The 25547-nt window shown below is 40.4% G+C and overlaps 1 protein-coding gene across 10 annotated transcripts in view; it reads left to right on the top strand.

Annotated features, from left to right (window-relative positions):
• MITF (melanocyte inducing transcription factor) overlaps window positions 1–25547 on the top strand; it is a 230635-nt gene that overhangs the window by 184555 nt on the left and 20533 nt on the right. For 8 of the 10 annotated variants that reach the window (XM_025273061.3, XM_025273060.3, XM_006055866.4 and 5 more), the window contains exons 3-6: window positions 11022–11249; window positions 12298–12381; window positions 14513–14608; window positions 24657–24774. In XM_025273061.3, coding sequence (XP_025128846.1) covers window positions 11022–11249; window positions 12298–12381; window positions 14513–14608; window positions 24657–24774 — 526 coding nt within the window. The remainder of the gene's footprint in view (window positions 1–11021; window positions 11250–12297; window positions 12382–14512; window positions 14609–24656; window positions 24775–25547) is intronic. The other 2 variants (XM_025273066.3, XM_006055871.4) reach the window with 1 other exon arrangement.

Genomic DNA, 25547 nt, shown 5'->3' with positions numbered 1-25547 from the left:
GGAGCTTATTAGAAATGCAGGATCCTGGGCCCTACCCCAGACCTACAGAATCACACAGCACTTAACAAGATCCTAAATGATTTATTTAGACATGAAGACTTGCACTCAACCCTATTTTTGTGTTTGGAAGAGGACAATTGGGTATACTCTGAATAGTAGCAATTCAATATAAGAGGTTAAACCTATGAAAATCTGAAGAGTCTATAGTTCCTTCTGTATGTAATCAGTTGTCATCATATGATTTTAAAAAATTGTGAGAAGAAGCTTTCAAGAATACTTTATAAGCTATCCAAGTGATTTCTGAGCTTTATTTTAAATTGACCTGAGCTAGGAGTGAATATAAAATGCACAGCATCAGGTACATGGTATACAGTTTTGAATGAATGAATGCTAATTCTGTTTTCGGTTCAGGATGGGGAACACATGTATACCTGTGGCGGATTCATTTTGATATTTGGCAAAACTAATACAGTTATGTAAAGTTTAAAAATAAAATAAAATTTAAAAAAAAATCCTGCTATATTTAATATGATATAACCGTGCATCGTGATTTATATGGTCCTCAGAATGCAGAACCTGTAAATGCTTGGTTTTTCTTTAAAGTGAGTAATGGATTAAGTTTATTGGGTCTTGATGCTTCTCTTATAGAAATTTGATTCTCTAACTGGTGTTTTTAACCTGGGATTATTCATACTCTGCAGGCAGATGGCTGCCACCCTTTAATCTCTCATATTTCTATTTGGCTGAGATAAACACTTGATATTCTTTTAATACTCAGACCTTGGGTTTATTTTAGTCTGAGAGAGAACAAATAATATATATACTATGAGTTTTCTTACAGTAATACTTCCTTTTTATTTTTTTTTAAGACTGCTGAATATTGTTTTTCCTAAATACCAAGCATGCCCACTTTTCAGTTTAGAGGAAGTCCTGTATTTTATAGGTCATTGGTTTAGGATAAGAAGCTTGCTAGGAACTTTTAGTAGGGCAGTCCACTTTATTCTATTACAACATCACAGTTTTAGAAAAATAGATTTGCTCGCTGTTCCTCATGTGCACATTTACTACACATCCGTCTGAATTCAGAGAGCCTGGTGAGCTGCCGTCTCTGGGGTTGCACAGAGTCGGACACAACTGAAGCGACTTAGCAGCAGCAGCAACAGAGTAGTAAGACAGGAAGTGGTGTTAAACTGTGCAGATCAAAAACAATGCAGTATAAATTCATGCATATTTTTGCATGCATAGGATATGGGAGTACACTTCTGGATGTAGGTTTATCTTTGTCTCTTTACTCAGTTCACATCCTTGATGGAAATTGATCAGCAGTGAAGGGGTTCCATCATTTGTTACTGGACACAGGAGGCAGGGCCCTGAGTTTGTTTTCTAACCCTGGCGAGCCTTTTCACTTTTCCTTTTAGAGTTTGTTTTTGTTTTATAGCCTTTAAAATAGGGATAATTAAGCATATACTCTGTTCGTTTGTCCAGTTATTTGGAAAAACAACTATAAAATTATTTATACATATTGTATTTCTCTTTTGAAAAAAAATCACCTCATTCTTCAAATCTTGCTGAAGCTTCAACATAGTAGGAAAACTGAATTCTAGATTGGTAAAACTTTGTTACAGAGCAAGGATTGACATTTTCTCTAAAAACCCAGATAGTAGATATTTTAGGCGAGGAGCCACGTGGGTTCCGCTGCTACAGTGTGGGAGCAGCCATGGACAACATGTCAACGAATGGACGGGGCTGTGTGCCAAGCAAACTTTATTTATGGGCATTGAAATTTGGATTTCGTAAAATTCTCATGTATCATGAAATATCATTCTCCTTTTCATGATTTTCAGCCAGTTAAAACTGTAAAAATCTATTCTTAGTGTTTAGGCCATGCAAAAAGCAGAGAGCAGGCCTAATTGGGCTGGTGGGCAGATCTCTGTGATAGGGAAGAAGACCTGGCTATATCAACTGTAGTCACTTATTTAAGTACTGATCTTTTTTTTGCATATGATTTTTAAAAGATTGACGCGTAGTTGATTTACAGTGCTGTATTAGTTTCAGCTGTACAAGAAAGAAAAATCTGAAAAAGAATATATGTGTATGCTGCTGCTGCTAAGTCACTTCAGTCATGTCCGACTCTGTGCGACCCCATAGACGGCAGCCCACCAGGCTCCCCCGTCCCTGGGATTCTCCAGGCAAGAACACTGGAGTGGGTTGCCATTTCCTTCTCCAGTGCATGAAAGTGAAAAGTGAAAGTGAAGTCGCTCAGTTGTGTCCGACTCTTAGCGACCCCATGGACTGCAGCCTACCAGGCTCCTCCGTCCATGGGATTTTCCAGGCAAGAGTACTGGAGTGGGGTACCATTGCCTTCTCCAATATATGTGTATATTCTCTTTCAAATTCTGTTCCATTATAGGTTATTACAAGATATTGAATATAGTTCCCTGTGCTATCCAATCAGACTTTGTTGTTTATCTGTTTCATGTATAGTTGTGTGTTTCTGTTAATCCCAAACTCCTGATTTATCCTCCCCAACCCTTGCTTTTCTTTTTGGAAAATCATAAGTTTGTTTCCCATGTCTGAGAATCTGTTTTCTGTCTTTAAATATGCTCATTTGTATCTCTCTTTTTTTAGATTCCTTATATAAGTGATAACAGCTTCCCAGGTGGTGCTAGTGGTAAAGAGCCCACCTGCCAATGCAAGAAATGTAAGAGATGTGGGTTCAGTCCCTGGTTTGGGAAGATCCCCTGGAGGAGGAAGTGGCAACCTACTCCAGTGTTCTTGCCTGGAGAATCCTGTGGACAGAGGAGCCTAGCAGGCTATAGTCCATGGGGTCACACAGAGTCAGGCATGACTGAAGTGGCTTAGCACGTATAACTGATACTATATGGTGTTTGTCTTTCTCAACTTACTTAGTATAATAAACTCTAGGTCCATCCATATTGCTGGCTGTGGCATTATATTATTCCTTGTAATGCCTGAGTGGCTCAGTGATCAGTGCAAAGAAATAGAGAAAAAAATAGAATGGGAAAGACTAGAGATCTCTTCAAGAAAATTAGAGAATCTAAGGGAACATTTCATGCAAAGATGGGCTCAATAAAGGGTAGAAATGGTATGGACCTAACAGAAGCAGAAGGTATTAAGAAGAGGTGGCAAGAATACACAGAGGAACTGTACAAAAAGACCTTCATGACCCAGATAATCGTGATGGTGTGATCACTCACCTAGAGCTAAACATCCTGGAATGTGAAGTTAAGTGGGCCTTAGAAGCATCACTACGAACAAAGCTAGTGGAGGTGATGGAATTCCAGTTGAGCTATTTCAAATCCTAAAAGATGATGCTGTGAAAGTGCTGCACTCAGTATGCCAGCAAATTTGGAAAACAGCAGTGGCCACAGGACTGGAAAAGGTCAGTTTTCATTCCAATCACAAAGAAAGGCAATGCCAAGCAATGTTCAAACTATCGCACAGTTGCACTCATCTCACACGCTAGTAAAGTAATGTTCAAAATTCTCCAAGCCAGGCTTCAGCAATACATGAACCATGAACTTCCAGATGTTCAAGCTGGTTTTAGAAAAGGCAGAGGAACCAGAGATCAAATTGCCAACATCCGCTGGATCATTGAAAAAGCAAGAGAGTTCCAGAAAAACATCTATTTCTGCTTTATTGACTATGCCAAAACCTTTGACTATATGGGATCACAACAAACTGTGGAAAATTCTGAAAGAGATGGGAATACCAGACCACCTGATCTGCCTCTTGAGAAATTTGTATGCAGGTCAGGAAGCAACAGTTAGAACTGAACATGGAACAACAAACTGGTTCCAAATAGGAAAAGGAGTTCATCAAGGCTGTATATTGTCACCCTGTTTATTTAGCTTATATGTAGAGTACATCATGAAAAACGTTGGGCTGGATGAAGCACAAGCTAGAATCAAGATTGCTGGGAGAAATATCAATATCCTCAGATATGCAGATGACACCACCCTTATGGCAGAAATTGAAGAAGCACTAAAGAGCTTCTTGACGAAAGTGAAAGAGGACAGTGAAAAAGTTGGCTTAAAATTCAACATTCAAAAAACTAAGATCATGGCATCTGGTCCCATCACTTCATGGGAAATAGATGGGGAAACAGTGGAAACAGTGGCAGACTTTATTTTGGGGGGCTCCAAACCACTGTAGATGGTGACTGCAACCATGAAATTAAAAGATGATTACTGCTTGGAAGGAAAGTTATGACCAACCTAGACAGCATATTGAAAAGCAAAGACATTTCTTTGTCCACAAAGGTCTGTCTAGTCAAGGCTGTGGTTTTTCCAGTAGTCACGTATGGATGTGAGAGTTGGACTATAAGGAAAGCTGAGCGTCGAAGAATTGATGCTTTTGAACTGTGGTGTTGGAGAAAACTCTTGAGGGTCCCTTGGACTGCAAGGAGATCCAACCAGTCCATTCTAGAGGAGATCAGTCCTGGGTGTTCATTGGAAGGACTGATATTGAAGCTGAAACTCCAATACTTTGGCCACCTGATGCAAAGAACAGACTCATATGAAAAGACCCTGATTCAGGGATTGAAGGCAGGAGGAGAAAGGGATGACAGAGGATGAGATGGTTGGATAGCATCACCAAGTCAGTGGACATGAGTTTGGGTAAACGCCGGGAGTTGGTGATGGACAGGGAGGCCCGGAGTGCTGCAATTCATGGGGTCACAAAGAGTCGGACATGGCTGAACAACTGAACTGAACTGAACTGAATGCCTGAGTAATGGTCCATTGTGTATATATACAACATCTTTATCTCTTCATCTGTTGATGGACATTTAGGTTGCTTCCATGTCTTGACTATTGTAAATAGTGCTACTATGAACCTTGGGGTGCATGTATCTTTTAAAATTAGAGTTTCCATTTTTCCTGGATATATGCCCAGGAGTCATTTTGCTGGATCTTATGACCACTCTGTTGTTAGGGTTTTTGTTGTTGTTGGAGAAACCTCCATGCTGTTGTTTGTAGTGTGTATACCAATTTACATTTCCACCAACAGTGTAGGAGAGTTCCTTTTCTCCATACCCTCTTCTAAATTTGCATTAGTCTGCATATGGTTTTGGTTTTTCTCTCTTAGGTCAGAATTTGTATCCTTGTTGTCTTTCTTTTTTATTAAGGAGAAGGTTGTCCAGGTTGCAGTGAAAACATTGCTGAATGAGAACTTGCGTTCTGGGCCGTTGTTTTCATTCATGGTAATATTATAATTGTGGGACTGAAAAGAATCTTGTCACCTCTCATACGTGACCCAGGGCAAGACTTCGGGTGAGTCATTTCAGAATGCTAGCTGTTTCAGAATGTGCTCTGTTTCATCATGTTCTAAGGGATGATGATTACATTAGTGACCATCTCTGTACATTGTCCTTTAAAAATAGTATAAAGAGCATAGTGGTTTTGGGGGTGCTGTGCTGTGTGTGCTTAGTCACTCAGTCGTATCCAACTCTTGGCGGCTCCATAGACTGTAGCCTGCCAGGCTCCTCTGTTCATGGGAATTCTCAGGGCAAGAATACTGGAGTGGGTTGCCATGCTGTCCTCCAGGGGAATCTTCCCAATCCAGGCGTATAACCCAGGTCTCCCTCATTGCAGATGGCTTCTTTACTGTCTGAGCCACCAGGGAAGCCCAAGAATACTGGAATGGGTAGCCTATCACTTCTTCAGGGGATCTTCCCAACCTAGGAATGGAACCGGGGTTTCCTGCATTGCAGGCAGATTCTTTACCAGCTGAGCTACCAAGGAAGCCCTTGGGGGTGGTAGTGGATAGCATCTGATTGAATTATAATCCGTTTTAATATTTCTTTTACTTACTGAACAAAAGAACACATTGTCTCTCTAAACAGAGTGAGAAATCTGAAAGCTTTGATGACTTGTTCAAAAAGTAAAGTCCATTATAAAGTAAAAGAATTATGGGAATATTCACTCAATTTTATTTTTATTCTGATCTACAAATAGTAGAGGTAATCAAAGTGCAATGGATATCAATCAGATGGGGATTTTTCTTTGCTCCGGTGAATTCTTTTGTCAGCCAATTTGATGGTATCTGCAGGCACCATCTTACACTGATGTGCCCCAGGGTCTCTTTAGAATGAAACCGATGGGAAATAGCCTGTCAGTATCACCTGGGAAGTGGGGAAACTAAACTGTGACAGCTAGAAAGTGATTCATTCCCATTCTTTTGCTATCAGTTCAGGATCTGAATGAAGGAAGGAAAAAGGGAAAAAGACAGTAGTAATAACAGGAAAGAAAAGTTTCAAAGCCATTGGATTTTTGCCCTTAACCCAGATAGCTAACATACTTACTTCTGTGAAATATAAGTGATGTCAATAAAATATGGTGTTTTGATAGAGTGAGAAGTATTCCAGCTTTATTTTGTGGTCTGCACCTCAACTGCTCAACAATACCCAATTTTTGGCATCTGAATTCCATAATACAGTTGGTTTGAAGGACAAAAACCTACAAAAATTACCAGTAAATCATACCGATGTTTAATGCCACATGTGTTTTCATTTGCATCCCTGTTTGGCAGTTTAAAAATGAATGAGAGGGAAATCACTAACTAAAAATCTATGGTTCAGGAAAGTTGAAGACAGAACGTTACATTTATATGGCTTTTACTATAGAGAAAGGAGAGACTTTCCTGATGGTCCAGTGGTTAAGACTCTGTGCTTCTAGTAGGGGGCGAGGGTTTGATCCCTGGGCAGGGAACTAAGATCCCACATGCTGTGCAGTGTGGCCAAATAAAGCAGTCAAAAGACTATAGTATAGAGCCTCATAATAATGTTGTGGAAGTTGAAACTCCAATACTTTGGGTATCTGGTGCAAATAGCCGACTCATTGGACAAGACCCTGATGCTGGGAAAGATGGAAGGCAAAAGGAGAAGAGGGCAGCACAGGATAAGATGGTTGGATATCATCACCGATTCAATGGACATGAACTTGGGAAAACTGAGAGATAGTGAGGGACAGGGAGGCCTGGTGTGCTGCAGTCGTTGGGGTTGCAAAGAGTTGGATGTGACTTAGTGACTGAACAACAACAAAAGCGATGCTATGAGAAATTAGGGTTATTAGTGTTTTGAATGTGAGGCAAGCAAAACACACAGTGACTTTGTTGTACACCACCAACACAGTGGGCAGCAGCAGGGCTAGGATGGGCTGGATACAACGCTACAGGTAGATCAGAGCTTCTCAAAGTGTCATCCCAGAACCCTGGGGGTCTCCAGGACTCCTGCCATTCCACCAGGTCAAACATACTTTTATAATGATAACAAACTCTTATTTTCCTTTTTATAAATGCTCATCTCTCAAAGAGAGTACTATGCCATTTTATATTAGGGACTTGAGCATCCTTGGATTTTGCCATCTGCAGAGGTCCTAAAACCCATCCCTATGCATTCCAAGGATAACTATGCAGAAGAGTTTTACAGAGGCTACATAATGTGTTACAGTGTCTTTGTTCTCATGCCCAGAGGACTATATGCTAGTGAGTTATCTTGTGTTTTAAAATTTTCTCAGTTTTAATTCCTAAGATGATAAATACAGATAGATATAACCCAGATAAACACAAGATATTTAAGAGTTTAAAAGGGTCCTAAGGCAAAAAAGAAAATTTGAAAACGGTTGTTTGAGATGGATTGCTAAGTGTAGTAGAAGTGTGGTTTCATTTAATGCCAAAAACACCTCTAGCAGGCAGGTTCTGTTATCACCCTCATTGAGCATATGAAGTGACGAAGGCCTGGAAAGGGTCATATCGTGCAGAAGGTCACATAAGTAGTAAGTTGCGAGGTCTGAATGTGATCGCAGGTTTATACTACTTAATTCTTCCGCTGACTGTGCCACCAGGCACGATGCGCCTCTCAGAGAGGCGCCAGGAATGGAATGGCCTATATTTGACACTAATGTTTCAGAAGAAGAACTAACTTCTAAGAACCTCAGTGCTCCTGCCGGGCCCCAGAATATAGAAAGAAAGATTCTCCTTCTGGACGGTGTAGAGCAGAGACCACATTTCTGTTGAGTCCAACCAACAAGTGTGTTTAATTTGTTTTGTACAGTATGAAAAATCAAACAATTAGGTGTCATTTTCATAATCTGGGAGTTTTCATTGAAAAAACAAGTTCAGGTTGCAGGCTAAACTGAAAAATTGGAAAAAAAAACCTAACTCAACTGGAATGGTATTCCCACAGGGCCACAGTCAATTACAGATTATGTCAGCTGTTTTTTTGTCTTTTTTTTTTTTTTAATGAAGCACGTGCACTCTAGTTTGCCACAGACCTCACCACCCCACAGATCATGACCTCCTTTATGTTACCTGTTTTAGGTGTTGGATTGGTGATGTCTGGGGATGTTCTGTCTTCTCCATAATGTTTATAGCCAGTCCGTTCTTAACTTACTTAAAAAGATATTGACAGTAAAAGGGGAACAATACATCCCACTCTGAGCACCCCAAGCTGGTTGTAGTAAAGACCTCACTGACAGTGCTGAATAGACAACAGGTTGCTTTTTTCCTTACTAAAGCCTGAAATCCTGATTCATTTAAAGAATAAGGATCTGCCAGTGAATTAACATTTATTTTTAAATGTGCAGCCCTTTCTTTTTTAAGTGTAATAGTGAAATAAGCGCATTACACCCATTGCCCTCATTTGATGTTTATTTTAGTAATGTCTATTGTCCTCATCATTATCATGTCTGGACCCTTTATGAAACTTAAAATGTTTCTGTGCACGTTAGATCAGTCATTTGAAACAATTTGAGATTGTCAACTAAAGGACTTCATTAGCCTGGGCATTTGGACAAAATTATTAAATTTCAAATTCTTGTACTTAAAATATCTCACCATTTCAGCAGTGCCTATCAGCCATTATCATAATTTTAAATATATATCTGTTTGTGTTTTCCTTCCTTTGCTTCACCCCAGTGTCATAAAGCTGACAATTGTATCTGCTTGCTCACAATGTGCATTCTTTGCCTGGAACGGCATTTAGCACATAATAACATTAAATAATGGAATGAATAAATGAGCAAATATACAAATACACCAGTTGTGTATATGATAAATGTATTCTTCTCTAGCACCAAGAATTACATTAAAAGATTTTCAGTGAAAATTGTTATGCTTCCTAATTTGAGGACTAAATTGGGGAGATGTGTATTTCTTATTTTCCACGTAAATATGTATTCGAAAGTGCCTCTGTGGATATATGTATTTTTCGTTTTCTATTTAGAATAGCTCCCCCTTTTCCTAATGCAAGGTCAGGAGGAAATTTATTTATCTATCCAGCTAAAATAAGATGCACCTTGAGACCTGGATGCAAGATGAGACTGCTGAACTCGAAAGTTCTTCAGGGACTCCCGCATACTAAAGGACACTCTTTCTGTGTTTGGAAGGGGCCGAGTTACTCATCCATTAGAAAAGTCTCATGTGTAGCTTTTAGGCAGTGTTCTCCAAAGAGGGCATCTAGCTCTTAACCTATTGCTGAAAGAGAAATAGCATTGTCTATTAATACTACTGGAACTAAAGATGAATAGTGAATTGGCCTTGATCTGACAGCGAGTTTGACTTTGATAGCTCATCCCTTAAAAAAGGTTCTTTTATATTTATGAAAAAAAAGCATGACGTCAAGCTGGGTGGGATGGGGGGGTTGATATCAATATTTAAGAGCAAACTCGTAGGGCTTCCAAAAAAAAAAAAAAAGCCCTTTGTGTGAACTTTTTTTTTTTTACATGCATAACTAATTAGCTTAGGTTATTATAAGCAGGGCTGCTGTGATGAAGTTTCCGGTGGTGTCTCGGGACACCTTGTTTATAGTGCTTTCTCTATGCCAGTCTACGAATTGGAATTACAGAAAGTAGAGGGAACGAATAGTCTACTGTTTCTCGTTGGATTGGGGCCACCTAAAACGTGGTTATGCTGGAAATGCTAGAATATAATCACTATCAGGTGAGCTTTATTCTTATATTCAGTCTCTGAAATGTAATTCATAAATCGAGTGTTTCACCTTTTCGTGTTATTGTAGTAGACACACAGTTTTCCGTTGGTACGTGTCTTCCCATTTAATGTTGTTTATTATTTGATGCCATAAGCAGTAATCCAATGTAGTTTTGAACAGAGTAAATATTAGTAGGATTTTTTTCCCTCTTGTGCATGGCTGTATTCTCCCCATGACTCCTTTTCTTAGCTCATAAGAGTAAATTGTGTTTCTCAAGGAAAAAGTGACTATATTGAGTATCATTGATTTTGTTTAAAAGCTTCATCTTCTCTATTAATGTCTTATAAGAAACAAGGTGAAAATATTCTGGTGGCTTAATATACATGCCTTTAAAAACACATTCCCCCCCCCCAAAAAAAAGAACAAACAAACACATCTGTGGAAGTGTTTTTTGTGTTTGAAAGAAAGTACTTCATGTGGAACTGCTTTTTATGTTGAGTTTAAGATCTTAATTAAAATGTTGAATACTCATGTCCCAATGAAAGTGGGAAGAATTAATCTGCAACTGGTGGATTTAATCATCAGAATGTTTCTGTTTATGTTCTACAACCATTTTATAGTTGTTTCTAAAGGAGATGTTTTTTTTTTAAAACAAAACAAAAAGCTATTATATTTGCCAAAGAAAACTGAAATAAGTTATACACCTTCTTCTAGATTATTGTTTTGATCTTAATAAACTCTTTCAGATATGTGTTAGAAAATGTTTACCCTACAGATAGTTGCAGATTTTTAGCTATTATGCATGAGAAGAAGGGCACAAGGTTTTAAAGAGATGGACTGTTAATTAGCAGGGAAATGAAACCAGGCAGAGTATTAACCCAAATCCGAAGAGTTAGCCTTTAAACTTCAGAAATAGCAAAATCCATTAGCACAGTGCCTGGTACCTAACAGGGGCTTAATAATCTATTCTGTTGACGGACTGGCCTGTCTCATGCTTGTGCCTGAAAAGAAGAGCCGTCCAAAACTCACCAATAACAGCACTTTCTTCTCTTCCCTCCATGGCTATGTTCAGGTGCAGACCCACCTCGAAAACCCCACCAAGTACCACATACAGCAAGCCCAAAGGCAGCAGGTAAAGCAGTACCTTTCTACCACTTTAGCAAATAAACATGCCAACCAAGTCCTGAGCTTGCCATGTCCAAACCAGCCTGGCGACCATGTCATGCCACCAGTGCCGGGGAGCAGCGCACCCAACAGCCCCATGGCTATGCTTACACTTAACTCCAACTGTGAAAAAGAGGTAATTCATGTTCCCTCCCCTCTCCTTTCTCTCACACTGAATGACTGTCTGTGGATCTCCCTCCTGCACTTGATTGTGGACTCTAGTCTGTCCGCGTGGCCACCTTCACCGGCCTTTGTCCCAGACTCCCCATGCTGGCTGTCATCCTCTAGCCTCTTGTCCCTGTCCCTGTCACTGGGTTATTGGGTTATGGCTCCAGGCAGGGGACTTGGCCCCCTCGGAGCAGAACCCGGAGGCGAGGACCCTTTTTCTTCTATCCCGTTTCCGCTTGTTAGCTGAGTGTTCTCTTCCATGCCTTTCCATTTACAAAGCATTGAAAATGCAGGGAGAGAAGGGAAGGTGGAAAAGGGATAGTAAAAATAGAAAAGGTGTCGGACAGGCAGTTTAGAAGTTCCGCTTGCTGTGAATGTCTGGAATATTATTTTTATTTCTTCCTGAGCTGGAAAGGAAAAACAAAAAAAGCACCGAGTGTGCATGGCTGGATTGAAAGAATATATAGTACATGAGAATCTAACAAAAGCAAAGATTTCCTTGCTGGGTGAATTCGGTTTCCTTAATAAATTGCTGCTGCTGGTGAAAGCTGCTTTTTATAAAGGCTGGGTTGGAGACAAGACTCAAATACACCTCAAAGCTAATTGTGGCACCAAAATTTGAAGCATACCTAAAAGGCAAGTTGTGATTTAATGCCTGTTATTTCCAAATTATGAGATGATGAGCATCATTTTAATGGAGTTTGTCTGTCCTCTGAAATGTTCATGTGATTTCAGAGGTAACTCTTCTGAAGTTTGGTTGATTTTAATTTCTAGAGGGACTAAGTCTTCTCCCTTTTGCCCAAACCAACCATCTTATTTTTCTCTGTCCATGCTTGTCATCTGTCAAACTGATTTGATGGAAATTCTTCCTTCATTATTTCATTTCTTGGTCACATTCCACTTTACTGGAGAGCTTAGTTCATCTTGTTGCTACACCATCAACCTCGTGTGAAAATGTCACTGAACAGTGATTTGCAAATCCAAGTCATGGGCTGATTTTGCTTGTGTTTTTGCAGGGATTTTATAAGTTTGAAGAGCAAAACAGGGCGGAGAGCGAATGCCCAAGTATGAACACACATTCACGAGCATCGTGCATGCAGGTACTGAATGACTCAGCAGCCCAAGGATATAACACTTTGTAATGAGGATCTATATTTGTGGCTAATCACACCTTCCTAATGACTTTGGATTTTTGCCCCCACCCCCATTGATTTTTTTTTAAATCATTATGTCTCATGATTTAAAAACTACTAGGGAAATGATACTAAAATGCATTTTTCCCTGAGTTGCTGTAAGGTGTTAAACAGTGCTTAAAATACATAAATTTTATATTAAATTTAAAATTTAATAAATAAGATGTTATCTGCTGTACTTCATTTAGATACCATTATCAAAGTGTGTTATACAAATTTATGGGTTAGCAACTTGGACAGAATATCTGTAAAACCAAGATGTGTGTATGTGTGAGATCTATATAGTTTTATAAAATGAAATCTCATGGAAAATATTTTTGGAAACTTTATTTATTCATTTAATGATAATTCATGAATATTTTCCCAAGCAATGAAAAGTTCTTCTGTGACATCCTGTTTAATGGATATATAAATTATGTTACATCCATTTATTAATTATATTTGTATATTTTAAATGAGTGCATGGATATATAAGAGGAAGAAAAAAATTTTTTTTTTTGCTTTTTATCAACATGTATGACTCTTTTCATAAGAGAACAGATTATTTAAAAAATTCTCTCACACCAAAGCCACTAATTTCCTTTCCCTGAAAAAAAAAAAAAAGATTAAACATTTACAAAGAAAGGTTGCTCATAAGTCTTATGGCCCATTTTCCAGTTTACCAATTCACTTGGAAAGTCATCTGTTAAACAGGTTATACAACTGGTATACCTGGAAAGGAAACAGTACTGGCAGTTACTCAAAACTGACCTGCATTTATTCTTCTCTGGAGTTACTCAGTGACACTTATTTTTTGAATGTATGCTGTATGCTTGGCACTGTGAGCACTTCATATGGTTTGTCCTGAAATCTCACAAGAATCCAGTAAGGGCATGAGTATTATTAACCCCATTTTACAGGTTGGCACACTGTGACTCTTAAAGATGAGGGGCAATGATCCAACCCAGAAAGTGGGAGAGCCGAGATTCTGACAAGCACCATGATGTTGAAGCCTGTCTTCTTTAACTATGGCAAAAAGGCACACAGGAGCATCCCTTTGAGTTCTGAACTTTCACTGTGTACTTGTGAAGCACTTTTAAGACCCAAGCAGGTGTTTGCATGCTCGCGCACGCACACACACACACACACACACAACACACACACACACATACCAAGTAGATCAAATACATAAGATGTTTATGAAGAAATGTTTTCACAGACTTGTCTTTGCAACTGCTGCAATGCACATGTAATCACTGTTGTTTATTATCGTGACTGATGTTTTGGTACTTTAGAAATAAAATTGATCTAGAGGGAATGTCAGCTCCACGACCGTAATGATAACCTCGTCCTGGTGCTCTCCTCCGGGAGTGCCAAGCACACTGGCAGGCATACAAGGAGAGACTTAGTTTACAAGTCATTGTAAGATTACTGCAGGGCTAACCAGTGGCCTGGGAGCCACAGCGCCCCCCACATCCTATGGGAACAAAGGGTTGAACAGCCATCTGTGGTTTGTTTTTTTTTACTCCAAGGAGGGTGTGGGAAATGTACTGGATATAAATTGAGATGAGAAAAGGAAAAGGCAGCTATCATTCAAGATGAAGTTTCCTGGTTCCTCTTTCCAGTTTAGGGCAGGCAGTTTTATACAACAATTGAAAGCATAGTTCAAACTGTGGCTCCAACCCCTCTTTGATGTGTGACTTTGGGCAAGCTGCTTCTCATGTATCTCACCTGAAAAATTGCTGTAATAATAGCACCTGTTCTGGTAGGGTTATTGTCAGGGTAAATCAGTTAGTCCATAAAAAGCCCCGAGCCCAGTGACTGGCACCTAGTAATCACTCACTATGTGCTGGTTGCATGTATCATCCTCCTCATCACCCATTAGCATTAATGGTCTTCAGTAATGTACTCCTTTGGAGAGAAAGAGGACAGTCATCTCTTAGACTCTAACTAAAGAGTGTTACTTCTTTAGATCAGGAAAGACCATGGATCTCTCTTTGGATTGCTTTGCACGGTTTTTGCTTATATCTGTCTCTCTTCCATTGCCTTTTTCCCTCAGATGGATGATGTAATTGATGACATCATTAGCCTAGAATCAAGTTATAATGAAGAAATCCTGGGCTTGATGGATCCCGCCTTGCAAATGGCAAATACGGTATTGGTGATCTTTTTATTTTTCTAAAAGAAAAGCTTGAGATATTATTTCCAGTGTTTTTTCCCTGTTCCTGAATTTTCAGTTTCTCTTTGCAAGTGATTCTTTGAGAAGTTAATTCATGAGGCAGAGAAATATCTTAAGATCACAGATAAATGACTCAGACATTGGAAATTAAGAATTGCTCGTGAGTTTATCAGGAACCCCATGATAAAGAACTGCATTCCCTGGAGTCCAAGTTCACTTTCAATAACATGCTAGGTTTTCTAACTCCCCTCCACATCTGCTGCCTAACTTAGTATACTGCTGCTGAGGGAGATACAGTTTGCTGTGTTATTTACAGTGGTTTTCTGGTCGGCCTGAAAACATAATACACTTTTTAAAGGAGATCCCTTACTATTGACAGGTGATTAAGTGACGTTCAGTTTGCCCCTATTCAATGGCAAATTTATTCCAATTTTAGTTCATTAAGCAGGGGTCATATTTGCTCTTCTCTGTTAAGTATTCCTGTCTGCAGTTGGAGCCTTGCCTGTAGAGTTTATTTTCTTTCACTCCTTCTGTTTGCGTCTTACTTGGTTCTCGCAGGAATTCCTTGAGTCATGTTGGGATGCTATCATTGCCCTCTGTTTTAGGGTTAGGAAAGGTTAGCTTGTGTTGCCCTAGGTTATACAGCTCAGATGTGTCAGAGCTGGGACACGGTACATCTTTGAATGCCTGCTGCTGCTGCTAAGTCGCTTCAGTCGTGTCCGACTCTGTGCGACCAGAGTGCAACTGGTGTGCCCATGTGCAACTCTGTGTGTCCCATAGACGGCAGCCCACCAGGCTCCCCTGTCCCTGGGATTCTCCAGGCAAGAACACTGAAGTGGGTTGCCATTTCCTTCTCCAACGCGTGAAAGTGAAGTTGCTCAAACGTGTCTGACTCTTAGTGACCCCATGGACTGCAGCCTGCCAGGCTCCACTGCCCATGGGATTTTCCAGGCAAGAGTACTGGAGTGGGGTGCCATTGCTTTCTCCACTTTGAATGCCTAGTCCCATCATTTTCTGTTTTCTATTCAAGCAATGCCATGAGACTGTCATATTCTTTAGTAATTAGTATGTTTTGGGGGGTATACTATTTTCATTAACATTTAAATTTCACCAAGAGTTCAAGAATATGCTAGCCTTCTGTTCAGATTTTTGAAATGAAAATAAAATGGACAAACAGCTTTAAGGGTGCAATATATTTAAGACTGCATAATATATTCACCAGCTGGACAATCTAGGGGTGGTGTAACTATACTCTTAAGAGACAAGCCCTGGAATTGGAGGAAGAACCTACCATTCAGGACTAAACAGAGGACTCTGGTTGCTGACAGAATCTCCCCTTGACTTCAGACTTGACACAAACCGAGCAAATCTATCAGTATTGCTGATAGATTTGACACACTTGACACACACTCACTTGACAGAAACCAGTGAGTTCAGGACAGTTACAGGATAGATTGGCCAGAGCTGGTTTGGATTGTGGGAGCCAGTCTGAAGCAAGCAAGATTGGTTGGAGGATAGAGTCATCTTTTAAAAACCACTAATTTACGGGGTCTCAAAGAGTCGGACACAACTGAGAGACTGAACTGGACTGAACTGAATTTCTACACAAGTTCCTAAGATGCTTTTCCTAAACAGGGTAGTAATTGGTTTTTAAAAGAGTAACTTCCATGGTGGTAAAAAGGGTGAAAGGGAGTTGTTGCTAGTGGTTATAGAAATTCAGATTTGCAAGATGAAAAAGTTCTGGAGATGTGCTGCCCAACAATGTGAATATACTTAACACAATTGAACTGTACACTTAAAAATAATTAAAAATGGTGAATTTTAAATCATATTTTTTTTAACCACAGAATTTTTTTTTAAAGACTAAATTCCAATGATAAATTTCCCTGGCAAGGGAATGTAGTAGCTTTTACTTATTTAAACCAAAATCCCTAGAAAACCAAATTTTTATAGTTACGTTTTCTTTTCTTTCTTGATCCAGTCCTTTAAGTCACCTTCTTGAAGTCTTGAGGAGTAAGGACTCCCCTCAAAACCTCTTGAGTTTTTTCTAGATTGTTTAGTTTTGTCAATTTACTGCCCGTTTAAACTCACCCCCCATTTTGAAAGAACTAAATATTATTTCTAACAAATGTTTCCATGCCAAACTCATCCCACCCTCTTTAAGCCCTGGGTCAGCTTCTGTGGAACCCTCTTACTTTCAGCTTTATGCATCTGTGAGGCAGACTGTGCCTGTCAGGAGTCAGAATCCTAGGACGAACAGGAGCAAAAACCTTGGAGGAGCTTGTGCTCAGGAATTTATAATTTTTACATATACCCATGGGGTCGCTAGGAGTCGGACACGACTGAACGACTTCACTTTCACTTTTCACTTTCATGCATTGGAGAAGGAAATGGCAACCCACTCCAGCGTTCTTGCCTGGAGAATCCCAGGGATGGGGGAGCCTGGTGGGCTGCCGTCTGTGGGGTCGCACGGAGTTGGACACGACTGAAGTGACTTAGCGGCAGCAGCAGCAGCAAGTCATTTCAGAAGAACTTTGCTGACAAGGGTGGTAATTTTCCAGTGGCATCAAATGGATACCTGCGCATACTCAGGAGAACTATAGGATTGACATGATTCTTTTAAATTATTCTTTTTTTAAAAATTTTCCCCAGTGATGAGGACCACAGATGTCATCTGATCTAACCTAGTACTCACTGCCTTAATTTCCTCTTGCATATCCTTTGTATTCCTCTTCAAAATATCAGGCTTTCAGCTTCTTGAAAGCTTCCAAATCTACACTCACAAGTGAAGCAGTGTAATGCAGTGGTTGGGAGTTGAGGATTTACCGTCAGACCTGGATTCAAATCCTAAGTCTGCCGTTTACAGCCTGGCCTTGCCCATTACTTGGTTTCTTGAAGTCCTGCATTTCCTTATTTGTAAAATGAAACTGATCATTGTTTCTCCTTGACATGGTCATCTCCTAAATTATGAATTGTTGTTGTTTAGTCATTGAATCCTTTCCAACTCTTTTGTGACCCCACAGACTGTAGCCCACCAGGCTCCTCTGTCCATGGGATTGTCCCAGACAAGAGTAGTGAATTGGGTTGCCGTTTCCTTCTCCAGGGGATCTTCCCGACCCAGGGATCAGACCCCTGTCTCCTGCATTGGCAGGCAGGCTCTTTACCACTAGCCCCCTGGGAAACCCTAAAGTATGTACAGCATTTAGCATTGGAAACATAGCTTGTTCTCAACAATGTCTAAATTATTATATATAATTTATTATAGTTTAAATAATTTTGATAGTATTTTATCCGGGTGATATTCACTCAGCACCTGTAATATGCCAGCTCTACGTTAGAATAATATCATATTCAATAATGGAAATATTTCTCATAGTGAGTCTCTCTGTGGATGTGGATCCCAGTTTGCCCCGTGGAGAACTTGTCCTTGTGACAACCCTCTGAAGACATGACCTTTAGACTGAATACCCGTGTCTCCTCGGTCAGTCTACGATGGAGTAGATATCCTAGTCTGATTGCTCCTGAACTCACTTTAAGATTGATTTAGCCTTTATTAGATGCCTCATAGAAGAAGGTAATGGCACCCCACTCCAGTACTGTCCAGAATCCCAGGGACAGAGGAGCCTGGGGGCTGCAGTCCATGGGGTTGCCAAGAGTCGGACACGACTGAACGACTTCACTTTCACTTTTCACTTTCATGCATTGGAGAAGGAAATGGCAACCCACTCCAGTGTTCTTGCCTGGAGAATCCCAGGGACGGGGGAGCCTGGTGGGCTGCCGTCTGTGGGGTCACAGAGAGTTGGACACGACTGAAGCGACTTAGCAGCAGCAGCAGCAGCAGATGCCTCACATGTGACCAGTGCTGAGTGAGGTGCTATGGATGCAGATGAGTCAGGTCTCCTTCCTGGTCTCACTGGGCTTACAAGTTTAGAAAAGGAGACCACTTCAGACTTTGAATGGAGAAGGATAATTCAGAAGCAGAGAGACCATCTCAGGGGAGTCCGTAGATAAGAAAGAATCCCCAGGGCAGACTTTAATTAATCCCCAGTCAAGAGAAGAGTAACCTCCAGTGCCCTCAGGGGGCACTGACCTTGTCCTGGTCCCCATTTCTCTTCTGTGTTCTCCACATCAGAGCTTTCCCACAAGAAACTATTTCGGCATTTTACAACTGGCAGAAAGACACGGTAACACAGAAGGTAGGAACACAGGCTCTCAGCCAGACATCTGAGTTCAGTACATACTCTGGAGTGAGTTTGTCTTTGCCTCACTTTCCTTCACTGGAAAATGGGGATAATAATAGCATCTAAAACAAGAGAACCTATGCCATCACTAAATGTTAGTTACTAGCTCTTATTCTTGATAAAATTGGGTTTTAATTATTAGAATTAAATAATAGAACCAACTACAACTTACTAACATTTTAATGTTTTCCCCACAGTGAAGTTTAAACTTAATATTCTTTATGTTGGGCATTTTTTTCCTTTTAGTTGGTTCTTTGAAATGGTCTATTTTAAGTTAACAGTTTTAAAAAATAAAGTGGAAGGAACACTTAGAGAGGAAACTATCCTAAGGGAATTGGAGTCTAGAAATAACTATTCTGAGAGCACAAGGGCCCTCTTGTACCATCGCAAACAAAGAATAAAAGTCCCAGTTTACTTCTGCTTACAGTACTTAATTGATATTCAGAGAAGGGGACCATCCAGGGAGAAAAAAAATAATAACATTTTGCAATTATCATTTACTTGGAAAAATATTCATTTTGGTGGAGCAGAACATTGAAGAACTCGATTCAGACAAAGTTTAGGGAACATACGCACACGTGTCTACCTTCTCTTTATTTGTCCTAATTGGACTGTGTCTTTTACTGTCCAAGGTACAGCTCATGCACTGGAAGTGAAATCTTGTCCATCAGGTTAATGTGCTGGATAAAAACCCTGCAAAGACACAATATATTCATATTAACAGAAGGTGTGCTTGCTCTTCCTTAGCTTTAAAAGTGTTATTTTGACCTAGTAATCAAGTTACCTGTGTTTATGGGGGAATTTTTCAAAATGAGAAAGGGAACCACTGAATCTTTTCCTAAATTTGCATGGCTAGGAGACTGATTTTCAATTAGAAATCCATATTATTTTAATCAGCCTCCCTTTGAGTAGCTTTCATAAGTAACAGCTGTTAATATAAAGAGCCTAAGCCATCATTTAGAGCAGTCTTTCAACCTTGGTACTGTTGACATTTGGGATGGATAATCCTTTGTTGTGGAGACTGTCTTGTCTGTTGTAGGATGTTTAGCAGGATCCCTGGCTTTTACCCACTGGGGGCCATTCACACCTTGCCATCTCACAGTGACAACTCAGAATGTCCGAGACAGTGACAAATGTCCCCTGGGGAAAAGGGGCAAAATCACCCCGATGGAAAAAGATTTGGAATATGGAGTAGTCACTTTAGCCACACACATCCCCTCATTTCTGTGCTTAGATCTGCATTGCAATCCACGGGATGCTTGGTAATTCATGTGGCGGATAGTTCTGTTAATCAAGGTGAAAATTAGTTTGACTGCCCAAAAACTGTGACTTCCCCGGTGGCTCAGACAGTAAAGAGGCTGCCAGCAAGGCACGAGACCCGGGTTTGATCCCTGGGTCGGGAAGTTCCCCTGGAGAAAGGAATGGCAATCCATTCCAGTATTGTTGCCTGGAGAATCCCCATAGACAGAGGAGCCTGGCTAGCTACAGTCCATGGTGTCACAAAGAGTGGACATGACTGAGCGAAAAAAACCGTAGACAAAGAATATACTTTCAGGAAAACTCATCGGACATGAATTTGAGCCACTTTGAGAAATAGAGGACAGGGAAGCCTGATGTTCTGCAGTCCATGGGGTTGCAAAGGGTCGGATACAACTGAGTGACTGAACAATGAAACATAGTTTATCAGTCACTTTAAAAGCAGGTACTCTGTTTCACTTGTGCGTGCCTCTTCAGTCATATTCGACTCTTTGTGACCCCCATGGACTGTATGTAGCCTGCCAGGCTCCCCTGTCCATGGAATTTTCCAGGCAAGAATACTGGATTGGGTTGCCTTTCCCTTCGTCTGGGGATCTTCCCCACCCAGAGATCGAACTCACATCTCCTGCGTCTCCTGCATTGGCAGGCAGATTCTTTATCACTGCACCACCTGTTTCACCCACTTTATCTTGTTTACTTTTTACAAAACCCTGTGAGATGGGTGATATGACTGCTACTTTTCAGAGAGGGACATCTCACCTCACAGAGTTGAATATCATTTGGCACGTCAGAGGCAGCTTCTAACCTGAGTCACTGGCTCCTTAGCCCAGGATGTAAATGACTGCACCATTCATTTGTAAATTTGAGTACCCACAGTTAGTGAGCAACTGCGTTTTTATTTGCTCAGGTTCATTTGGAGATTAATTGAAAATTGCAGTTTTGATTATTGATTATTTGATTATTGAAAATTATCGGCAGGTTGATCCTGCTCTCCTCCCAATAATACAATTAACATGCAATGTGAACCTCCTATCAGAAACCTGCACTCAGAGCAATACCTTGATGTTCCTTTTTGTAAAGTCAGCATGATAAGTTACAAAGATTGCCTTTTAACCTCTGTGCCTGGTTCAGAGTAGGCACCCACAAAATTAAGTTTTCCTCAGCAAAATATCCCAGCAGGCTCTATGATGCCCACTCCTAACCAGCAAGATTGGAAAAGCTGCCGAAGCGAGAAATCTTTTCAAGAACTCTCCAGAGGGTTATAAGCTGCTTTTTCAACTGGAAGTAATGATGTTTGACCTCAGTGGAGTGCCCGATAAGGCGTCTTGTTCCAAAGATTTTAATTCATCTCTCTTTTTGGTCAGCCCTGCTGTCAGTCCACACAGTCTTCTCTGTAGTTTTTAACCCCTACTCAATCCATTTCTCGGAGAAAGCGATGGCACCCCACTCCAGTACTCTTGCCTGGAAAATCCCATGGACAGAGGAGCCTGGTGGGCTGCAGTCCATGGAGTCTCGAAGAGTCGGACACGACTGAGCGACTTCCCTTTCACTTTTCACTTTCATGCATTGGAGAAGGAAATGGCAACCCACTCCAGTGTTCTTGCCTGGAGAATCCCAGGGATGGGGGAGCCTGGTGGGCTGCCGTCTATGGGGTCGAACAGAGTCAGATACGACTGAAGCGACTTAGCAACAGCAGCAGCAATCCATTTCTTTCTGAGTTCTCCCCGCTTCCACCCGACTTGCCCATCCCTCTCTCTCTCCCCAACTCTTCTGTGTATGTCTCTCTTCCTGTTTCCACCCGCCCCCTTGTGTCTTTCTTTGTCTTATCCCCAGTTTTCAATTCTTTCACCCTCTCTTTCTCTTTTTGTGAGTCTGCATTTATTAAGTATATGTACACATAACATCTTCCTTTAGATTGTGGTTAGAAAATATATTCTTATCCTGGAGAAGTTGATAATAGAACATATCTGTTCAGTATCGATCCAGTGATAACTTAGAGGTTTTTTTAAAGTTAGTTGTGTTTATCACTTGCCTATTATTTATTCATAACAAATTATCATAACACAGTTGCATGCTTTGCACACAGTTTGCACATGTGATCTTTATTTCTCAAGCCATGGAAATAATTGTTTTTAGCTTGTGGCATTGAATCTCAAGTCACATTATTGGTTTATTAATACCAGATGAAAGTGAAAGTGAAGTCGCTCAGTCGTGTCCAACTCTTTGCGACCCCATGGACTGTAGCCTACCAGGCTTCTCCCTCCATGGGATTCTCCAGGCAAGGGTACTGGAGTGGGTTGCCATTTCCTTCTCCAAGGGATCTTCCCAACCCAGAGATCGAACCCGGGTCTCCTGCATTCCAGGCAGACGCTTTAACCTCTGAGCCACCAGGGAAGCCCATTAATACGGGATAGTTCTTCCCAAATCTGAAATTCTAGAAGGATAGGAAGATAACTTGAGCAAACTCCAGGAGACAGGGGAAGACAGGGAAGCCTGAAGTGCTGCAGTCCATGAGGTCTCAAAGAGTCAGACATGACTGAGCGACTGAGCAACAATAAAGGAGGAGGATAAAGCTTTGGAATCTCGAAGTCTTACCAGATGTCATACCAGCTTTATAACTTTTGACTCTCTGACTCTACAGTGCTGTATCGAGACATTTGAGCGTCTTTCACTTTGCTGTATTAAGTTGGACAGGAATAAAACTAAACACAGGGCAAGGCTGACCTGAGAAGATGACCTGTTTCATATTAAACCACTAAGACAGCTAGTAATCATAGTCACTTTTTTATCAGCTCCTTAGCTAGAGGCCCTTGAAATATGGTTCAAGGGCATTTTACATTATCACATTTTCATATGTATACGTATAGTGAGATATGTGTAATCCATTTCATATGCATAATTTAGATGCTGTCTTCACAAAGGAACAAAAGACTGAATGGAGAAGAGAGATGTGCTCTGCTGATCTGTCTGTTCGAACAGCCCCCAACCCCTAGAGCACGTGTCATATTAACCTGTTGGAAAACATCTTCTTCTCTGCAGTCTTCCCCCATCTGTCTACCTAGGGATTTAGCTCATAGAGTGTTTATTTAGAAGTCATGACAGGAATATGATACCTGGTGGCTCCCAATGAGAGGAAACACATTTGATTCTATCTTTATTTCATGGTATCTTTTAATCTGTATGTTAGTGGTTATTTGAAAGAATGACGCATGCTATATTGTGATATAGCCTCTACCAGGTACATCTGCATTACTGAGTATTTTAATCATACTTAAATGCTACTACATTTACTTTTCTCAGATTAGAGTAAAATTCAGAGTGTATAGTCAAGTAAAGGAAGGGCTTAAAGACATAAACTCTCACCTGGTAATGATAGTTTCAGAAATTATTCAAGTTGAGCTGGAAATGGGAAGTTTCTGCCGTGGAAGTAATGAGATCACCTAACTGTTTTCCAGCAATTAATACTTAGACCTTTATTTCAGGGAGTGGGAAAAGGAAATGTCTTGGATCTCATATGTTTATAAAACTGAGTATATCAAACTCATGGCAGAGAGCTAGTCACAGGGAAATGTATACGTGACAAAGGGAAGTCATTGTTGGGATAAAACAGATTCACTGCTTGAAAATATTCAGTTCAGAACAAGAGACAAACACTCTTAAGCTCGTTTGGAAAGGCTCAATATTTCTTTTTTTTTTTTAAGTGTTAACATTTTGTTCTTTTATGAAAGTCAGTGGGCTCCCTCTTGTGGCTTTGTGAAAGATTTCAGTTTCAAGGAAAATACCTTTTTAGTATAATAGTAAGGATATCATTTCTTTTCCAATAAGAAAACACTTTTCATTACTTTTCTTTGTAGAGAGAGAGAGAGGAAGAAAAGGAAGGAAGAAAGTTGACTTTGATGCAAAACCGGACTTGGCTACAAAGCTATGCCACATAGAACATGACTTATAATAATAATAGCCAATATTTACTGAACATCTACCATAAGCTACTAGATGCTATAGATAATGATTTCACCACATTATCCTTGGTCTCGATGCTCATGATAAACCTATCAGATGGGTTGTATGCTGATTTGATGTGTGTGAGATTCTGCCTCCTTTCCTGTCTCTAAGGGAACCCCTAAGAGGACCATATATCTGCGAATGGATGAAATGGCAAACATCTCATTTCCTGTATTAACAAATATTTTTTACATGAAATCATTTCTTTTTTTAAAATCAGTTTTTATTGGAGTATAGTTGCTTTCCAGTGCTGTGTTAGTTTCTGCAGTGCAGCACAGTGAAGCAGCTGCCCACGTACCTATGTCTGCTGCCTTTGGGACTTCCGTTCCATTCAGGTCACCACAGTGTGTTGGGTAGAGTTCCCTGTGCTCATCAGCATGATGTTCTCATTAGTTTTCTGTTTTATACCTAGTATCAATGATGTATATATGTGAATACAGTCTGGAATAGGATATGGGTTTTAGCTGACTAATTTAGGAATCGTTCAATGATTCATTTCCATGACTGTTTTTTTCTCTTTCCAGTTACCTGTCTCTGGAAACTTGATTGACCTTTATGGAAATCAAGGCCTGCCACCCCCAGGCCTCACCATCAGTAACTCCTGCCCAGCCAACCTTCCCAACATAAAAAGGGAGCTCACAGGTAAATTCTCAGCAAACGTGCCTCTCACTGGAAGTTTTCTGTTCATGTTTTGTTCAGCAAAGTTATCCAAGTAGTGATCTCCAGAACTATTTCCAACTCACACACTTATGTTTTTAGGTCTGTGCAGTGGTTAAGACATTGAGCTATGTTTTAGCAAGGGGTATTTATACTTGAAAGTCCTGGTTTCCAGTATTACTTGAGATACTGGGAATCGGGTCCCCATTCCTCCATGACTGCCATCATTGAGTCTGTGGCCGCTGTCCCCTTTGGGGTGAGAGCAGAACACTCCCAGTCTGGATTTTTCCTGGCCCTTAGTAGCATTTGAGTTTGAGAACTCTGATCTGAATTTTCCTTTGACACACGTTCAGACCCACAGTTGGGACAGACTAAGGACATGTTTCTTACCTCTTAAGATGCTTCCTGTTACTTTTGCTCTATCACGTGCAAAAGATTCACTCACAGAGTGAAAAAATAATTTATCAAATGGAGCAATGGGTATCGTTTGCTCTTGAGGCAAGTGTGAAATTACCTGTTTCGTCATTTTTGTTTAACGCTTTAGGGAAGGCATTTGGCCATTAAAACACGATGAAACTGCATTAGAACTGGCATTCTACCCTGCTGGATTTTATGGCCTTCAGCTCATCCGAACCCTTTTTATTATTTGATCCTTGCATCCTACAGGATTCGGTGAATAGACTGAGACTATGGAATATAGATTTGGTGCAAAAAAAAAAAATTCCTCTTGTATTCAAGCGTGTCTTTGAAAGAACAAA

The sequence above is a fragment of the Bubalus bubalis genome, chromosome 21 (assembly GCF_019923935.1).
Source record: "Bubalus bubalis isolate 160015118507 breed Murrah chromosome 21, NDDB_SH_1, whole genome shotgun sequence".
Lineage (NCBI taxonomy): Eukaryota > Metazoa > Chordata > Mammalia > Artiodactyla > Bovidae > Bubalus > Bubalus bubalis.
This window is presented reverse-complemented; position numbering and strand designations above follow the sequence as displayed.